Source organism: Periplaneta americana, chromosome 12, assembly GCF_040183065.1.
Source record: "Periplaneta americana isolate PAMFEO1 chromosome 12, P.americana_PAMFEO1_priV1, whole genome shotgun sequence".
Lineage (NCBI taxonomy): Eukaryota > Metazoa > Arthropoda > Insecta > Blattodea > Blattidae > Periplaneta > Periplaneta americana.
The window spans coordinates 56,481,672-56,496,812 of NC_091128.1; the positions used below are offsets into that span (position 1 = coordinate 56,481,672).

The 15,141-nt window shown below is 34.3% G+C and overlaps 1 protein-coding gene across 8 annotated transcripts in view; it reads left to right on the top strand.

The window, feature by feature from the left end:
• The window catches only part of gw (trinucleotide repeat containing adaptor protein gawky), a 233,528-nt gene that overhangs the window by 68,275 nt on the left and 150,112 nt on the right, over nt 1-15,141 (top strand). For 2 of the 8 annotated variants that reach the window (XM_069841379.1, XM_069841380.1), the window contains exons 1-4: nt 7,320-7,591; nt 8,030-8,081; nt 8,191-8,300; nt 8,399-8,548. In XM_069841379.1, the coding sequence (XP_069697480.1) occupies nt 8,235-8,300; nt 8,399-8,548 (216 nt within the window). In that variant the 5' untranslated portion in view covers nt 7,320-7,591; nt 8,030-8,081; nt 8,191-8,234. Of the gene's footprint in view, nt 1-6,413; nt 6,435-7,312; nt 7,592-8,029; nt 8,082-8,190; nt 8,301-8,398; nt 8,549-15,141 lie in introns of those variants that run through there. The other 6 variants (XM_069841376.1, XM_069841377.1, XM_069841378.1 and 3 more) reach the window with 5 other exon arrangements.

Consider the following 15,141-nt stretch of genomic DNA (forward strand, 5'->3'; position numbering starts at 1 on the left):
GAAATAAGTAATTACATAATCAATTATTATGTTAGAAAACACATAAAAAAATCACTTTGTTGTTTTAAGTAATAGAGTCATAAGTTGATTGCACAGTTTCACGTGTGCAACTTGTAAAAGTTGGCTACCATGTACAGTTTATTCAAATTGTAACAGTAGGTCTATTTAAATAATTAATCATGAATTCAGCAGCCGAAGTCAACAACATTGTCAGTTCACATTATATTGAGTGTTAAACGAAGTGCCTAGTGCTTGTCATCCTTGCAGCTTATCTACTCGTAATTTCTGTCGATATAGGACCATTATCGGTGTGTAGTGGTAATGTTAAAGTCTTTTGTTTGTAGGAATGTCAATAATTAAAAATATAATTCCCAAACAAATTTGAGTTAGACGCCATTAAAAGAAAACAAAAAGCTATTGAAATTTAACAGGCAAAACAATGCTGATCATTGAGCAAGTATGTTCATTCAACAATTAGCAGTAACTCTGTTACTCACAGAGATCTTCAGTTTCAGGAAGTTAAGAATGTTTTAACATACACTATTGAAGATTTTGACATACAGAGACAACAATTCTCCACAGCTACTAAATTGTGGACAGCCAAAGTTTTTTTTTTTCTTGTATAAGTCTAAGCCAGAATTTAGGAAGAATGAACAATGGGTTCAAACTGCAGAGTTACTGCACTAGAAGAAACAAGAAATAGTACTGATACTACAACCAATACAGTCAGCTCTGACCCTGTCTTGTGGCTACACATAATCACTGATACCTTATGGGATCACTTTATCTTTAATCCTTACTTACTTACTTACTTACTTACTGGCTTTTAAGGAACACGGAGGTTCATTGCCGCCCTCACATAAGCCCGCCATTGGTCCCTATCTGTAGCAAGATTAATCCAGTCTCTATCATCATATCCCACCTTCCTCAAATCCATTTTAATATTATCTTCCCATCTACCCTTGGCCTCCCCAATTTTCCCTCCGGCCTCCCAACTAATACTCTATATGCATTTCTGGATTCGCCCATACGTGCTACATGCCCTGCCCATCTCAAACATCTGGATTTAATGTTCCTAATTATGTCAGGTGAAGAATACAATGCGTGCAGTTCTGTGTTGTGTAACTTTCTCCATTCTCCTGTGACTTCATCTCTCTTAGTCCCAAATATTTTCCTAAGCACCTTATTCTCAAACACCCTTAACCTATGTTCCTCTCTCAAAGTCCAAGTTTCACAACCATACAGAACAACCGGTAATATAACTGTTTTATAAATTCTAACTTTCAGATTTTTTGACAGCAGACTAGATAAAAGCTTCTCAACCGAATAATAACAGGCATTTCCCATATTTATTCTGTGTTTAATTTCCTCCCGAGTATCATTTATATTTGTTACTGTTGCTCCAAGATATTTGAACTTCTCCACCTCTTCAAAAGATAAATTTCCAATTTTTATATTTCCATTTCATAGAATATTCTCGTCACGAGACATAATCATATACTTTGTCTTTTCGGGATTTGCTTCCAAACCTTGTCTTTAATCCTTCTCCTCAAAATAGAGAATTAATAAAAACCTCTCTGAAATAAATACATGATGAAAGGGAATAGGTGACAGAATTTAAACGAAATAAGATTGGCCTGTTTATCATATATAAAAGAATGGGGCCACATGAAGAAAATTGAGCTCTGGGCCTCTGAAATTGTAAATCAGGCCCTGGATTTATAGTGTTTTAGCGTCGGTCGCTGAAAGAGACGGACTATAAAGTATTGTATACAACAGTATTGTCGGAGGCACCGATTTTGGCAGATGACCTCAATGACATTTCCAGTAGGCGAGCCACTGTTTTGTGAGAACTGCAAGAATGAATTGCGATAATGCTGTCTGTCGTTGTTTATATGTTCACACTCTCCTCTCGTTTCGTTATTATTAATTAATAAACACACCACGGTACAGTCCGACTCAAAGAATACCTTAAATACATGTAAATGACTTTCGTTCGCAATGATTTTACAATACGTCTCCTACATTTGCTAAATTAAAAGGAAAAAGCATTGCATTGCGCATATATATATATATATATATATAATCCTACCCATACCAGATCAATATACAAGATTTGTCCAGCAATAATCTAGGATCTTCTACTACAATCCTATTTATTATACCTTTATATAAATCTAACTTCCGCAGCATGCAATTTTACCCAATTAACCAAATTATATTTTGATTAATAAGAAGAATCGTAATTTTATTAACTTGAAATTGTATACAATACAATACAATACTGGTGGTGCGACAATTCAAGTTAATAAAATTACGATTCTTCTTATTAATCAAAATATAATTTGGTTAATTGGGTAAAATTGCATGCTGCGGAAGTTAGATTTATATAAAGGTATTAATAAATAGGATTGTAATGGATATTACAAGGGCAATAATTTCTTAACACGCACATTGTGAATAGAACAGAGAAGAAAGCATTTTAAAATATTCGAAATCGTAGAAAATATCGGAGAAACCAATTTTCCCTGCACAAATTGCACCAATTGAAAAATATAATTACCATTCACAATAAATACTGTATTTTATGGATTCTAAAAAGTTGTTTATTAATCTAGAGGTATTGGCTGATGACTATACTAAATTCCAGCACAAAATTTATTCAGAATATGTAGAAATTACACTTTGGATTTTACTAAATGTATAAGCCTACTATCAAAAGGTGTTACATACCCTCTTAAATACTGTACATGTGTTACCTGTATTCATATATATTTGCGGTATCCGATGTTTAATTTTTTTTAAATGTAATTCATAGCACTGAAACTGCCATATTGAATTCGCACAAATTGTATTATTCGTAATTTTCGTCTCGAAAACCCCTAAGATATCTTATTTAATTTTTCACCCATTTTTGTCCCACTCCATTACTTCAGGGACAAAGTCGGACAAAATAAAACCTTATTCGTATTCTGTGATCGCAAAGATCCCCAGATATCGACTTTCTCAAGATTGGATGACATGACATTTCTCACTCCCTTCTGCCTTTTCATCAGTACCTTAGGAGATGGTATTTAAAAAATCTAAGAATGTTAACCAATATTGTAGAGAGTAACCTTCATTTTAAATTTTACGTCTCTAATTAAGAATACTTTAGTGAATTTTTAAAATCAACTCCTTTCTCTCTCCTCTCTACTCGGAAGTAAAAAAAAGACCTGATGTTATTTGAAGGGAGTAGCCTACATGAAATTGAATTTTTTTACTTTCCTTATACGTTTTAGAAACATTACTGAGAGATGAGATGAATAGTCTAACCCAATTTTATGAGTGAATCTTGTTTTAAATTTAAAGGCTGCACGTTTGCTGGTTAAAAAAAAATAAATCGGTATAATTATTTTGATCATTACTGCCTCCCATTTTCCATCTCTTAATGTTCGTATTTCGTAAAACTCAGTCTTATCTATTGACTAAGGATTAACATATTTCCATATACATTCCCATATTTATACAACAGATTATATTTCCATTCCGTACAATATTCTGGTCACGAGACATAATCATATACTTTGTCTTTTTGAGATTTACTTCTAAACTTATCGCATTACTTGGTTCAAGTAAAATTTCCGTGTTTTCCCTAATCGTTTGTGGAGTTTTTCCTAACGTATTCACGTCATCCGCATACACAAGAAGCTGATGTAACCCGTTCAATTCCAGACCCTCTCTGTTATCCTGAACTTTCCTAATGGCATATTCTAGAGAGCGAAGTTAAAAAGTAAAGGTGATAGTGCATCTCCTTGCTTTAGCCCACAGTGAATTGGAAAAGCATCAGATAGAAACTGGCCTATACGGACTCATTTTAAATTAATCGAACTAGTTTCTTGGGAATACCAAAGACACATAGGGGCCTATTCATAGATATTCTTAGCGCGGGCTTTCGGTGGATGATCAGCGAACTAACGTTTTTCGTATTCATAAATCAATGTCAGCGATATGATATGATATAAATCCTGTTTAGCACCGCGCGTAGCACCCATATAGACTACTGTAATATTTGTTTAGTTTTTGGAGGTGACTCTCCAGAGTCCAATAGAATACTCGGGCATTGCGCATATATATATATATATATATATATATATATATATATATATATATTACTCTTATGTCCTGCCCATTCCAGCTGCGACAGAGATAACTGATTTTGCAGCGGTGAGGAACTCGCTCTCGAGTTAACATTAACAAAATCCATCTGTCAAAATCCCTGGCGCCAACATAACGCATTATAAGATAATTTCAGTATTATTACCAACGTAAATACTTTACATGTAATATAGGAGGATGTAAAAGTGTAATAGTTCAGTGTGCAAGGTTAACAGTGCAGTTGTAGCATTTCCAGTACCGATGCTACATGTGGTTAATTGTAAGAAGATTGGTCAGATCAGACGGTAAAGGATGTGGTATTTGTCCAAACGCAGAGATAAACAGCAGTAGTAATATTCTTATTGTTTGATTCGAACAGGTCAGTGGAAATGTGTCGTTAATGTATGAATGAATGTTTATAAAATAAACACAAATTGAGCCACCGGCTTAGCTCAGTCGGCTAAGGGCTTGTCTGTCGATCCACAGTTGCCCTCGGACGCGGTTTCGACCCCCGCTTGGGCTGATTACCTGGTAGGGGTTTTTCCGAGGTTTTCTCCAACCGCAAGGCGAATATCATGTAATCTATGGCGAATCCTCGACCTCATCTCGCAATAACCAATTTCATCGACGCTAAATAACCTAGTAGTTGATACAGTATCGTTAAATAACCAAGCAGAAAAAAAAAATGAAACTGATAATGTGGACAATCGTCTGAATAAACAGATGATCAGACGAAGTATTAAACTACATTTTCATTAATTTTAAAAGTTCATTAAAAATAACACAAAACAAACAGAAAATACAGTAGCATAATGAGCACAAGTGGTGTAGCCTATGTAACCAAAGTTATGAATGTTTAAATGTGATACATTTAGAAACCTCTTTATTGGAAAATAGGTTTTTATTTAATAAGAATATGGATTCAGTTTTACAGGTATTATCTTTCTTAAATCCACCAATTCTTTCAATGCACATGTTAAACCAATATCGTGGAGTTCAAATACAGCAATAACGACGCGACAATTTTGTTGGTTTCTTTCCATAATACACGCACACGTACTAACTGAATATACACTCACCGGCATAAAAATGAAACATTTTTTTTTATTTCAAGATTAATACAGCTGTATGTCTGTAGAAAATAGAATTGTTAATTAAACGAAATGTCGGTATATTATTGTGGTAACCAAAATATTTTCGGTAGATAGGATTATCAATAGCATTAACTTAGATCTTAATTATTATAATAAAAAGTAAGAAAATTGAAGTTTCGCTTTTTGTGCTGGTGAGTGTAATATTACTGTTATTACCGTACCGTATATTTTATGAAGAACAAACAAGTATTCTCAGTTTCAGTTAATAAATAACATTAGTGTACGCATTATATGTTCACAAAGAGCGATAGTCATATTGGATAGTGGCGTTTAAATGTTTTTCCATAATTATCGTAAATTTAAGCAAAGTAATCGTTCTTTATGCGGTTACTTGGGCTGACGTGATGCAAATGAATTACATGATGTACCATATGTGTACACGTTTTCCTCGTGCCCTCTTTTCTGTGACTTCTTGAAGAAATTATCACGTAATCTTATAATTCTTATAAGCGACCGGACAGGCTTTTGCTTGCCTCGAAGCAACTCCGTCGTATGAAAGTGCAATGGCCTCTGTCTAGGCTAGCTACATGTCTGCATTATGTATCGGGAGTTTCAAAGCTAAGGAACGATGGTATGTTAATGGCAACGCCCAGGTGTTCTTGAGTGGCAACTGTGTGTTGTATCAAATCTGAGATGGCGAAATTAAACTCCTGCCATATTACGTCTAAATTTTCAAGCAATTTTTTGCGTTCTGTAATGTTTATGGTACATTGCTGCTATGTATAAAGAATGTTTCTGGCACACTTTTTCATTAATTTCACAATACTAAATAATGTTTGTTTTGCATTTGGTGTAGCGCGACCCGGCAACAGCGCGAAGCGTACACACTCCTCTATAGGGTTTGGCAAGGTCGTACAAGGGGACTTGATTTCGAGGGTGGTAAAGATTCGCGATCATTTGACACCAAATATTGTATACTCTTAAGAGAAGTGAATTTGTCACACTTGCCTATGCTTTCGATCATTTCTCGGGTTATTTTCATTGCGATGTGATATAAGTGCGTTTCTCAGTACAGCTATGCAGACAGGTGAAGTAGTGCTCGAGGAAATTAAACCTGTGAAACTGCGTTCTCTTGCAAGCTTAGCTTACCAGGACCGGGCAGCGGTGTTGCCGTATTTAAGACATGGCGTTTTAGTTTGAATAGTAAGTGTCGAAGTAATCATTATAGTCAGTACGTTTCCTTAAGCTATGTGTAAGAATTACAAGGTATATAGATGTTCTTACATATGTATACGAAGGTGTAATAGTTTTTAGTGAACACATCCTGCATAAAAATGCGTTTAAATCAGAAATAATTTGGAGTAATAGAGAATATAATGGAAGCATCCGGCAACATAGGATACCAGTAGACGGCGGGGCTCTGATTCGGTTCTACATCGGGTGTATCCGACCTGTTCCGTTTACATGGGCACTGCTGGCAAGATGGCTGAAAATGAGAATGTTTCAAATGAGATGAACTGAAGGAGAGTTAATAATGACTTGATGTTCAGTTGATGTATTTATAGAAATAATGGTTGTAGCGTTAAGAACATTACGCACATAGTCCTTTAAAAGAATTCTATTTTAAAGTTACATCCATATTCCTACATAGAATGCTAAGGATGTTTTGTTTACATACAGTATACAATTTTAGTTATTGGTAGGCTTGTTCGACACGTAATTGTGCTATAAAGTATGGCGACGGTGTTCTCATCAGCGATGTCTGTTGACATTCATTGGACATGAATATACTGTCATGTTATCGTGTATCAGCGCACTACTGGAGCATTAATGGCCTTATCAAACATTTCGCTTTCGTAGAAGATATTAACCGCTGGATATAATATATTTTGTTAACATTTTTGCATTTCAAAAGAGAATTAAAGCATGACCAATAACCTTTCATGTGATATTTTAACCATATTGAATGTTTTTAGTGTAGTTAGTAAATGGAAGCTAAAATAACCCCGCCCGTCCCCTTCCATCTTGGGGAGTAGTCGCGGTATCGGGAATGGCGTATGGACCTTTTTCTGCCACGTAACAGACGATCAATATCAAAAACTTGAAGTTGTACATGAAAATTCATACTCATTATAGTTTCGTATATTAAATTAACTGCATACCGTTTACATTGGAACTGTGAATTACCTGTAAGAGCTCTAATTTAGTTCTCGCTGTATTTTTTACCCAATTTAATTTATGTAACACTTATGAGGGGTGCCAACCATGTTAACCGAACAGCCGAAGAGACTCGCAGCGATAGGACGAATAGCTATGCGAGACAACTTCGTCTTGGCTTCCTCGTTCGGCCATCAAAAGTTGTGAGTTGTGTTATTTACGCTTTTATATAGTATTTATAAGTTTCCCGGATATTAAATGCTGTGGTGTGGCTTCTTGAATGTATTTATATTAAATATTATGAAGATTAGCTTCGCTGAGTTGAGATTGAGTCTGAAAGTGTTACAGAATCCAGAGTTTTGCATCTGTTGATTACTAGATTTTTTTTTTTCTTGTACCCTTCATATTTTGGATGTGTCGGATATTGCGTAGTGCACTTAGGTCTACTAATGGTGCGTTGTAGAACATTAATAATGTTGAAATCTGCACGGGAGTGTTTATTGGAAAAATGATATTTACTGTCGCATTCTATCAGCTGATCGTGGATTGTCAAGTTTTCTCATTGATGGAAGAGGTTATGGTCACCACCTTTCAGTGTACATGTTTATTCATCAGTTACTGATCCAGTTATCTTCTTTCAGATCTCTGCGAGTATGGATCACAATGACTGCTGTTAATATCTTAGTCACGAAGGTTAGAATTCTTACTTTACTGTGCATTGACTAAGTAACCGTAGCTATTGTATTCTTAACCTCTTATTTATGCTTCATTTTAATAATTATAGTCCCTTTTTTATTTTCAGATTTTGATTTCTATGCGTAGCCTGCCAAAGAAGAATTGAGCCCAATGTTTCCAAACGAATCTAGTTCAGATGAGATTTCCAAAACAAATGCCTTCATACAGAATTTTAAGGTAGGAAATTAGTGTAACTTATATGGAAATATGTGACTTGTGGAAAATGTAGTTAATATTAAAATCAGATATTTTGACTATTATTTTTTTTTTTGTAGGAGGATATAGAAACAAATGATGTGCCAGAACAGTTAGCAGAGTCGCAATCCATCGGCTTTGTCTTTAGCAACGAAGTCACAAGTGCGGCCACTTGTCTGTCCGCACAACTCAGTTCCACTTTTCCTACCGACCAAGTGCCTGTTTCGAGGGTAAGTTTAATTTCTTTCTAACAATCTCGTGCATGGAGTACGAATCCATAAATCTGAATGAAGTTGATAGGCCTACTGTTCAGCCTACAGGATCTAGATATCGGTTTGTGATTATATAGGGGGGGGGGATTATATTGGATTAGTAGAAGTTTGAATAGTCTGCTAACAATAACAAGTCATGGTCTGTACTTTAGCATGCCATTAGGCTATAAGTTATCTACCCTTCTGTCAATTTTTTAACAAATAGGGATACTTGTCGGGTGTTATTTGCGATTATACCTATAATGGAAATAATACTTGTCATTTCTAAAATCTTTATTCTGTTAAAGTGTTATTAATTTCATTAACTCAGGAGGAAAGCCTCTCCATGGATTTTAAAAGTTCTGAGCATGTATAATTATTCTATATTAAATTCCCATCATTTATATGCGTAGATAGTTGCGGAGGGACTATGGTTTTACAATGTTTTAGATTTTTAAAATTTTACGTAGTGTTGGACGGTAGTTTAAGGTTATGTTTGTTGGTAGACAATGTTTACTGCTTTGTGGCGATCGGAACCATTTAGGTTAGAGTAGTTTAGCTTAGTTTTGGTTAGTTAAGATTAGGTTGTGCTAGGTTATGTTAGATTATACTTGGTCAAAATTGTGTTTTTCCAAAATTTTTTTGTATTACAACTGAACTAGTGTCAGGAAGCAATGAGTGAGATTAGTGACGTGAATAAAATTAACGTACCGGTTATTAGAAGTGTTGCAGATTTGTAACTTTAAAAGTTACATTAAGTTAGCATGCTTAATCAAGTACCTTTTTCTCACTAATGTGAAAGGAAAGAAGTGAATGGAGTGGATAGTATGTGTTTGTGTAGCTGTGAGTTGGAAATGTGTAATGGATAGTATGTTGGTTGCAATGAGCAAGTCTTTAATGGATGTACTGTGGCATATAGAGAACACATCATGGTTTTAAAAAATGCGTTCTATGTTTTGTAAGATTTTAATTTCGAATTTTCTTAAATATAATTCCACTAGGCCTATTCAAACACATTGAGCTATAATATGCTTGAAATTCGTGCGACGTATGTGAGATTTATACTGTTATGTATCTATTTGGCATAACTTACTCAGCATTATTTAGTTAAAAATGCGTCTCTTCCATGCAATTAACTTTCTACAACATGTAGGCCTATTTAAGATAAAGTTAACAATAAGCTCAAAATATGGTATTATTATTCTCAAGTTCTGTTGGAATACAGTCTACTGACAGAAAAGGGTTGTGAAACATAATACGGATACATTTTTCGTACAAGGCAAAAGGAAAGAAGAGAGAAGTGATAGAAGAATGGTGTAAAATACGTACCATAAATATATTTTTACGTTACTGATGTAATAAGAGTTTATTGGAGATGAACCTACTGGCCAACCTGATTAAATTGTTTATAAAAGTTGTTTCTACGGTCGAACATGTGTTTGGTGGAGAAAAAATAAGTAAAGCGAAAATTGAGGGCAGATGAAAGGGGAGAGGGCAGAGGAAGAAGGATAATGTAAACAAAGAAGAAATAGAGTGGAAGGAACGAAATGGGAGCAAGTTCGAGTTACAGATGTGGAGAGAACAACATGAGAATCATCATGCGAGTACTGCATAATGTTGAAAGTAATAGTAACAATAAATTAACACACATACTTACATACTTTCCACCTCAACAATATGACGCAGTCATCTCATCTGTGAATGTGAGTTAGTGCAAATTACCAATGTGGTTAATAATAGATTAAAGGTATAGGCATAACTAATATAAATTTAGTTGCAGCAGCTAGAAGCACAACTTTAATGGAGTATATTTTCATGTTAGCCTGTAACTATAAACAATTGAATTATTATGATATGATTAAACTAATTATGAATTGCTTGTAGTTTTATTTAAAAAAGAATAAGTATGTCATTGGGATTGAAATTCAGTATCAATAAGCATATAGGCCTATACAGTATTTGTATCTACTGCTTGTTATGTTATTATATAAAACTGGGAAACGAGAATGCGGATGCTTTAGCAAAGAAGGGCAGCACTGCTACTTACAGACCTGTTACTAAATCTACGTATTACTCTGTGAAGAGATTTATTAAATCTACATACTTAGACTTCAACAAACAAAATTTGATAACTCAATCCCAAGGGAAAAAATGGAACTCTCTGCATCAAAATCCACAGTTAATTCCCGATTTACCACGAAAATCGTCTGTAGCTGCATTTAGATTGGCAACAGGCCATGGTTGTTTGGCCAAACACCTGCATAGAATTGGAATATATCAGTCCCCTAACTGCCCATTATGCAACTCAAACCAAGAAATGGATTCGGAACACCTCAAAATCTGCTTCAGTGGCTGGTCATGATAATATCTTTGAAAAATATTGGAGTGCAAGAGGTCAAATGACTTTATTGTCAAGCGCCTGGCATTAGAAAACAACAACATAAAACTTTGTTGTACTAATATTGAACTCTAGTGAAACTGAATCATGCAGCATGTTTTCAGGGATGCAAAGATATTAATGATGTCACTGACACTAATGGATTACATTCGATACTGAGAAGGCTGGGTTCACTGTGTCTGTCGTGGGCAATAGATAGTTTAAAATGTTTCACACTCCTGGGATTTTTAATTAGGTATCTTGTATTATATAGTTTATTATGAAACTTAATTCTCCAAATAGTATGACTCTATCTAAAATTTTATTTAATCCGTATTTGAGAACAGCTCGAAAATGATTGTTTGACTTAGCATCTTTAAGGAAAGGACCTGGCTAATAAGGATTTTGTCTAACAAAGAACTTTATTTAGTCTCATTGGGTGGTTATAATAAAAGTGAGATGCACATAGACATGAGCTGTTACTCCTGTGTTTGGTATTAATAATTTCTCTTTTTCGAGCCATGCCTTCATGTTGTGGAGACATTGCTTTATCTTATCTTTGTTTACAGACAGTCGATTGCGAGTGTGCAAACAAATATTCCCTTCAATTTGAGGAAACATATTGAAAATGCTGGTTTATCTATCGTAATGGTAGAAGAAAGTGGTCATTTTCAAATGCGTTTTGTGGAAAGTGGGAAGGTTTGAAATGTCACAGTGACATTTTACATAAATTACAATTGCTCAAACCGAAGAAGAGAAAAACTACTATGATGGAAATAAGAGGAGATCTGAAAGGGGAATTCGGTCTGTCATTGACAGAAAAACAAATTAAAAAATTATAAATGTGAAAAGTAGAGGAAAATAGAAACCAGATGGCATTCGAATTTTTGGCCTTTGCACACAGTTGCAGTAAATGCGATAGCTCAACTCAGAAAAATGAAAGGAAAGTGGGGAAAACGCTATCATTTTCAGCACATTTCGAACTACATTTTATGTCCTGTATCTTTTTACCTCTTCTCTTTTAGTAATAATTGAAAGTTAACCCCAATATCTGATTGCCTTATTTAACAAAAATTATACTTAACAATTTTTTTTTGCAGTTAGCAAGGAATAGAATACAGGGTTGTCATTGTTAGAGGACAGCTGTACACTCAGACCTTCAGTAAAAAATATTTGAGTTCTACTCGTTCCTTTTTTAGTTAGGTAGCTCAGTTTAAAAATGCTTGCTCTTCAATTTTGCTCTTATTGTGAATTCTAATATTTCTGGTTGGGACCTAATAAAAATTTACAAATTTTTAATACAAATTAATAATATAAAGCGTACTCTATATGAGATACCTGTAAAAAGGAATTTGAGTTTGTCCATGAGGAACAAAGTTACAACAGGGAGAAATTAATGAACAGTAGGTTTATATTGTAGTAATACTTGTATGATTAAATATTGCCATGTTTAACAAACCATCATATAAATAGGCTTACAGTTACTATGCTGTTAGTGTCATGGTCAGTTCTACCGAACACCAATTATGTTATGATTCCACTTCTGAAAAACCATTTATGTTGTGCGCATTTTTTTACTGCACACAAGTTAATGTAAAGTTTTCTTTAACTTATGTCGGGTGACTTGTAGAAACTGATTACATTCTAACTCATCAGGTTTTCTGACACCACCATTATAACATCTTACAAGGGAAAGGATAGTTAACTTCACTTAATAATAATTAAATTTGTGTGTGTCTAATGCCTACCCACGTCACTTGCGTGATTCGGGTTCCGCATATTGTAGTTGGCAGGGCTGTGACCCATTTTCAAGTTGCACACTACTTTGGCAGGCCATGTTATGCATGATGTTTTTGTGAAGAGTTATGTTATGTACTAAGGTGAGTGTATGTGTAAGTGTTCGTGAAAGTGTAGTGTAGAAAATCGGTGAGGATGATGTTGAAGATGAAGGGAGAAGGAGAAACCTGGTGTTGGCATGTAACCTACTCCTGTCGAATAGCACCAAGGGGACAGTTGTGCACTGCCATCTCTCCTAGTCCTGAGGTAGAAATTTTACAAGAACATTTCTGACCTCGCCGGGATCTAATCCGGACTAGCTAGTCTGGAAGCAGACACGCTACCACAGAGCTAACTTGGCGGACTCAATAATTAAATGTAAATCCTTCAATAACTGTCAATTTATTAGGCCTAATGGTTATACAAATTGAACATTAGGTTATGATTATAAGTTAAATATGGCTGGCGCTTTCGATGTACTGGCATCATCAGACCTAAGAGATAACACAATATCTAGTTGTATGAGCATAGAACATAAGGTGTATGAAAATATAATATAACCTTACAAAGTATATAAAGATAGCTGTGGATATTGATAAAAATGATACCATACAGCAAACATCTCAAACATAGAGTTGTAATAAAAACAAATTGTTAAGATGTGCAATTATTTACAAATTAAAATTCAGTGTATTGAATATAACTTATGAAAAATCTTACAAAGTCATTGAGTTAAAATTTCAACATATGCTATGTGTCAGTTTTTAACTCGGTGACTTTGTAATTATGGTTTCTCGATTTCTGTTTAATTTAAGATTCAAGACTATTTCAATTAATTACAACAAAACTATACTTGATTTATTGAACTTACAAATATGAGCTATATAAGAGAGTTATCTTCATTTTTGTGTCCAACTGATGTCATAGTTTCTTCCGAACTTTCTTGGAATATCTTCTGCAATCCATGTCTGGTCCTAGGTTGTGAAAGCCTAGTAATTACCCTAATCACAATACTGGTCACGAAATTGAAGAAAAGAGATTTTGTAATTTTATAAACAGCATCTCACGTTAAGTCGGAAAAGTACCCTAAAGATGCATATCATTGCTGCTTACGTGCATTTAAAAAGATTTAACAGGAGAAAAAAGCATTATCACTTTTAATTCCCTTGATTTTCAAAGCTACTTTTGGATATAATTTCAGTAATGAACATGAAAAATAATATCGAAAATAGCTTTGAAAGTCAAGAGAATTAAAAGTGATAACATTTCTTTTTCTTTCTCCAGAAAAATCTGTTTAAATACACATTGTGGATTTTGGAGGCACAGCGACGATATGCCTTAAGAAATAACATAGTGTCTTCATAATTAAGACAGAATACAAATTAACACATTGAAATATCTTTAAGAGCAACAACATTATAAGTGAATACAATGGAATTCTGCACAGGAAAGTAATTTGAGTGATTTTTGTCGTTGATAACCACTTAGAATTAAACATAACTATAAGTGATCAGTCTCACTTTGTTTTGACTTGAATGAATACACTTGTTGAAAAATGTAATGTGTATCAACACCTGCTGGCATCTGATCAGAGTTCATAGTTACATAGTAAATTTCCGTCCTACTAGACAATAAATTTTTTACAACTTAATTAACTTTCTTCTCTACAATAAAATTTTATAACACATTACAATACTTCTAAAATATTTCCTAAGATGATCATAGATCATCAATAAAGTGCTACAGGGTAGTTATACTCTGGAGCACAACGGTAGATAGATTCTTGATTACACTCTTTTAACACACACATACATACAGATATATATATAACTGATGAACTATTAACCAAAAAGACCAGAAAATCAGGCACACAAAAATACATAGACTACACATAGTCAACACTCAGTTGAGTTTCAGAACACACACCCTTTTCTATACAACACTACCAGTCATGAACACACTGCACCATGAAGGGAAGCCAGAAGATGTGGGAACGCATAGAATACAGAGGATGATGAAAATTACGTGGAAACTAGTAAATCAGGTAAAGACCACCACAATTTAAATATTAACACAGTGAAGTTATTTAATTTAAACAACTTAACTTTAAATAACTCAGATAGGCCTATTTTGTGTAAAAAGTCCAATACCAACAACTTTTAAGATATGAGTGAAGTGCACAGTTGAGATATTTCTTCAGACAGTTTGTCAGAAGTACCATGTGAACAACCTGTTACTTTCGTAAGTTCCAAAGGATATATTTTCTGAAGAACACTTTCAGTAGACTCTAAACTCTTGTCATCAGCTGACTTTTTCAAGAAGGTTCTTGGATCTGGTGAATGATAGAACACACAAACATTCTTGTTTTCTAAGCTGATGTCCTCAATTTCCATGATACACCACTGTTCATTGTAGATGC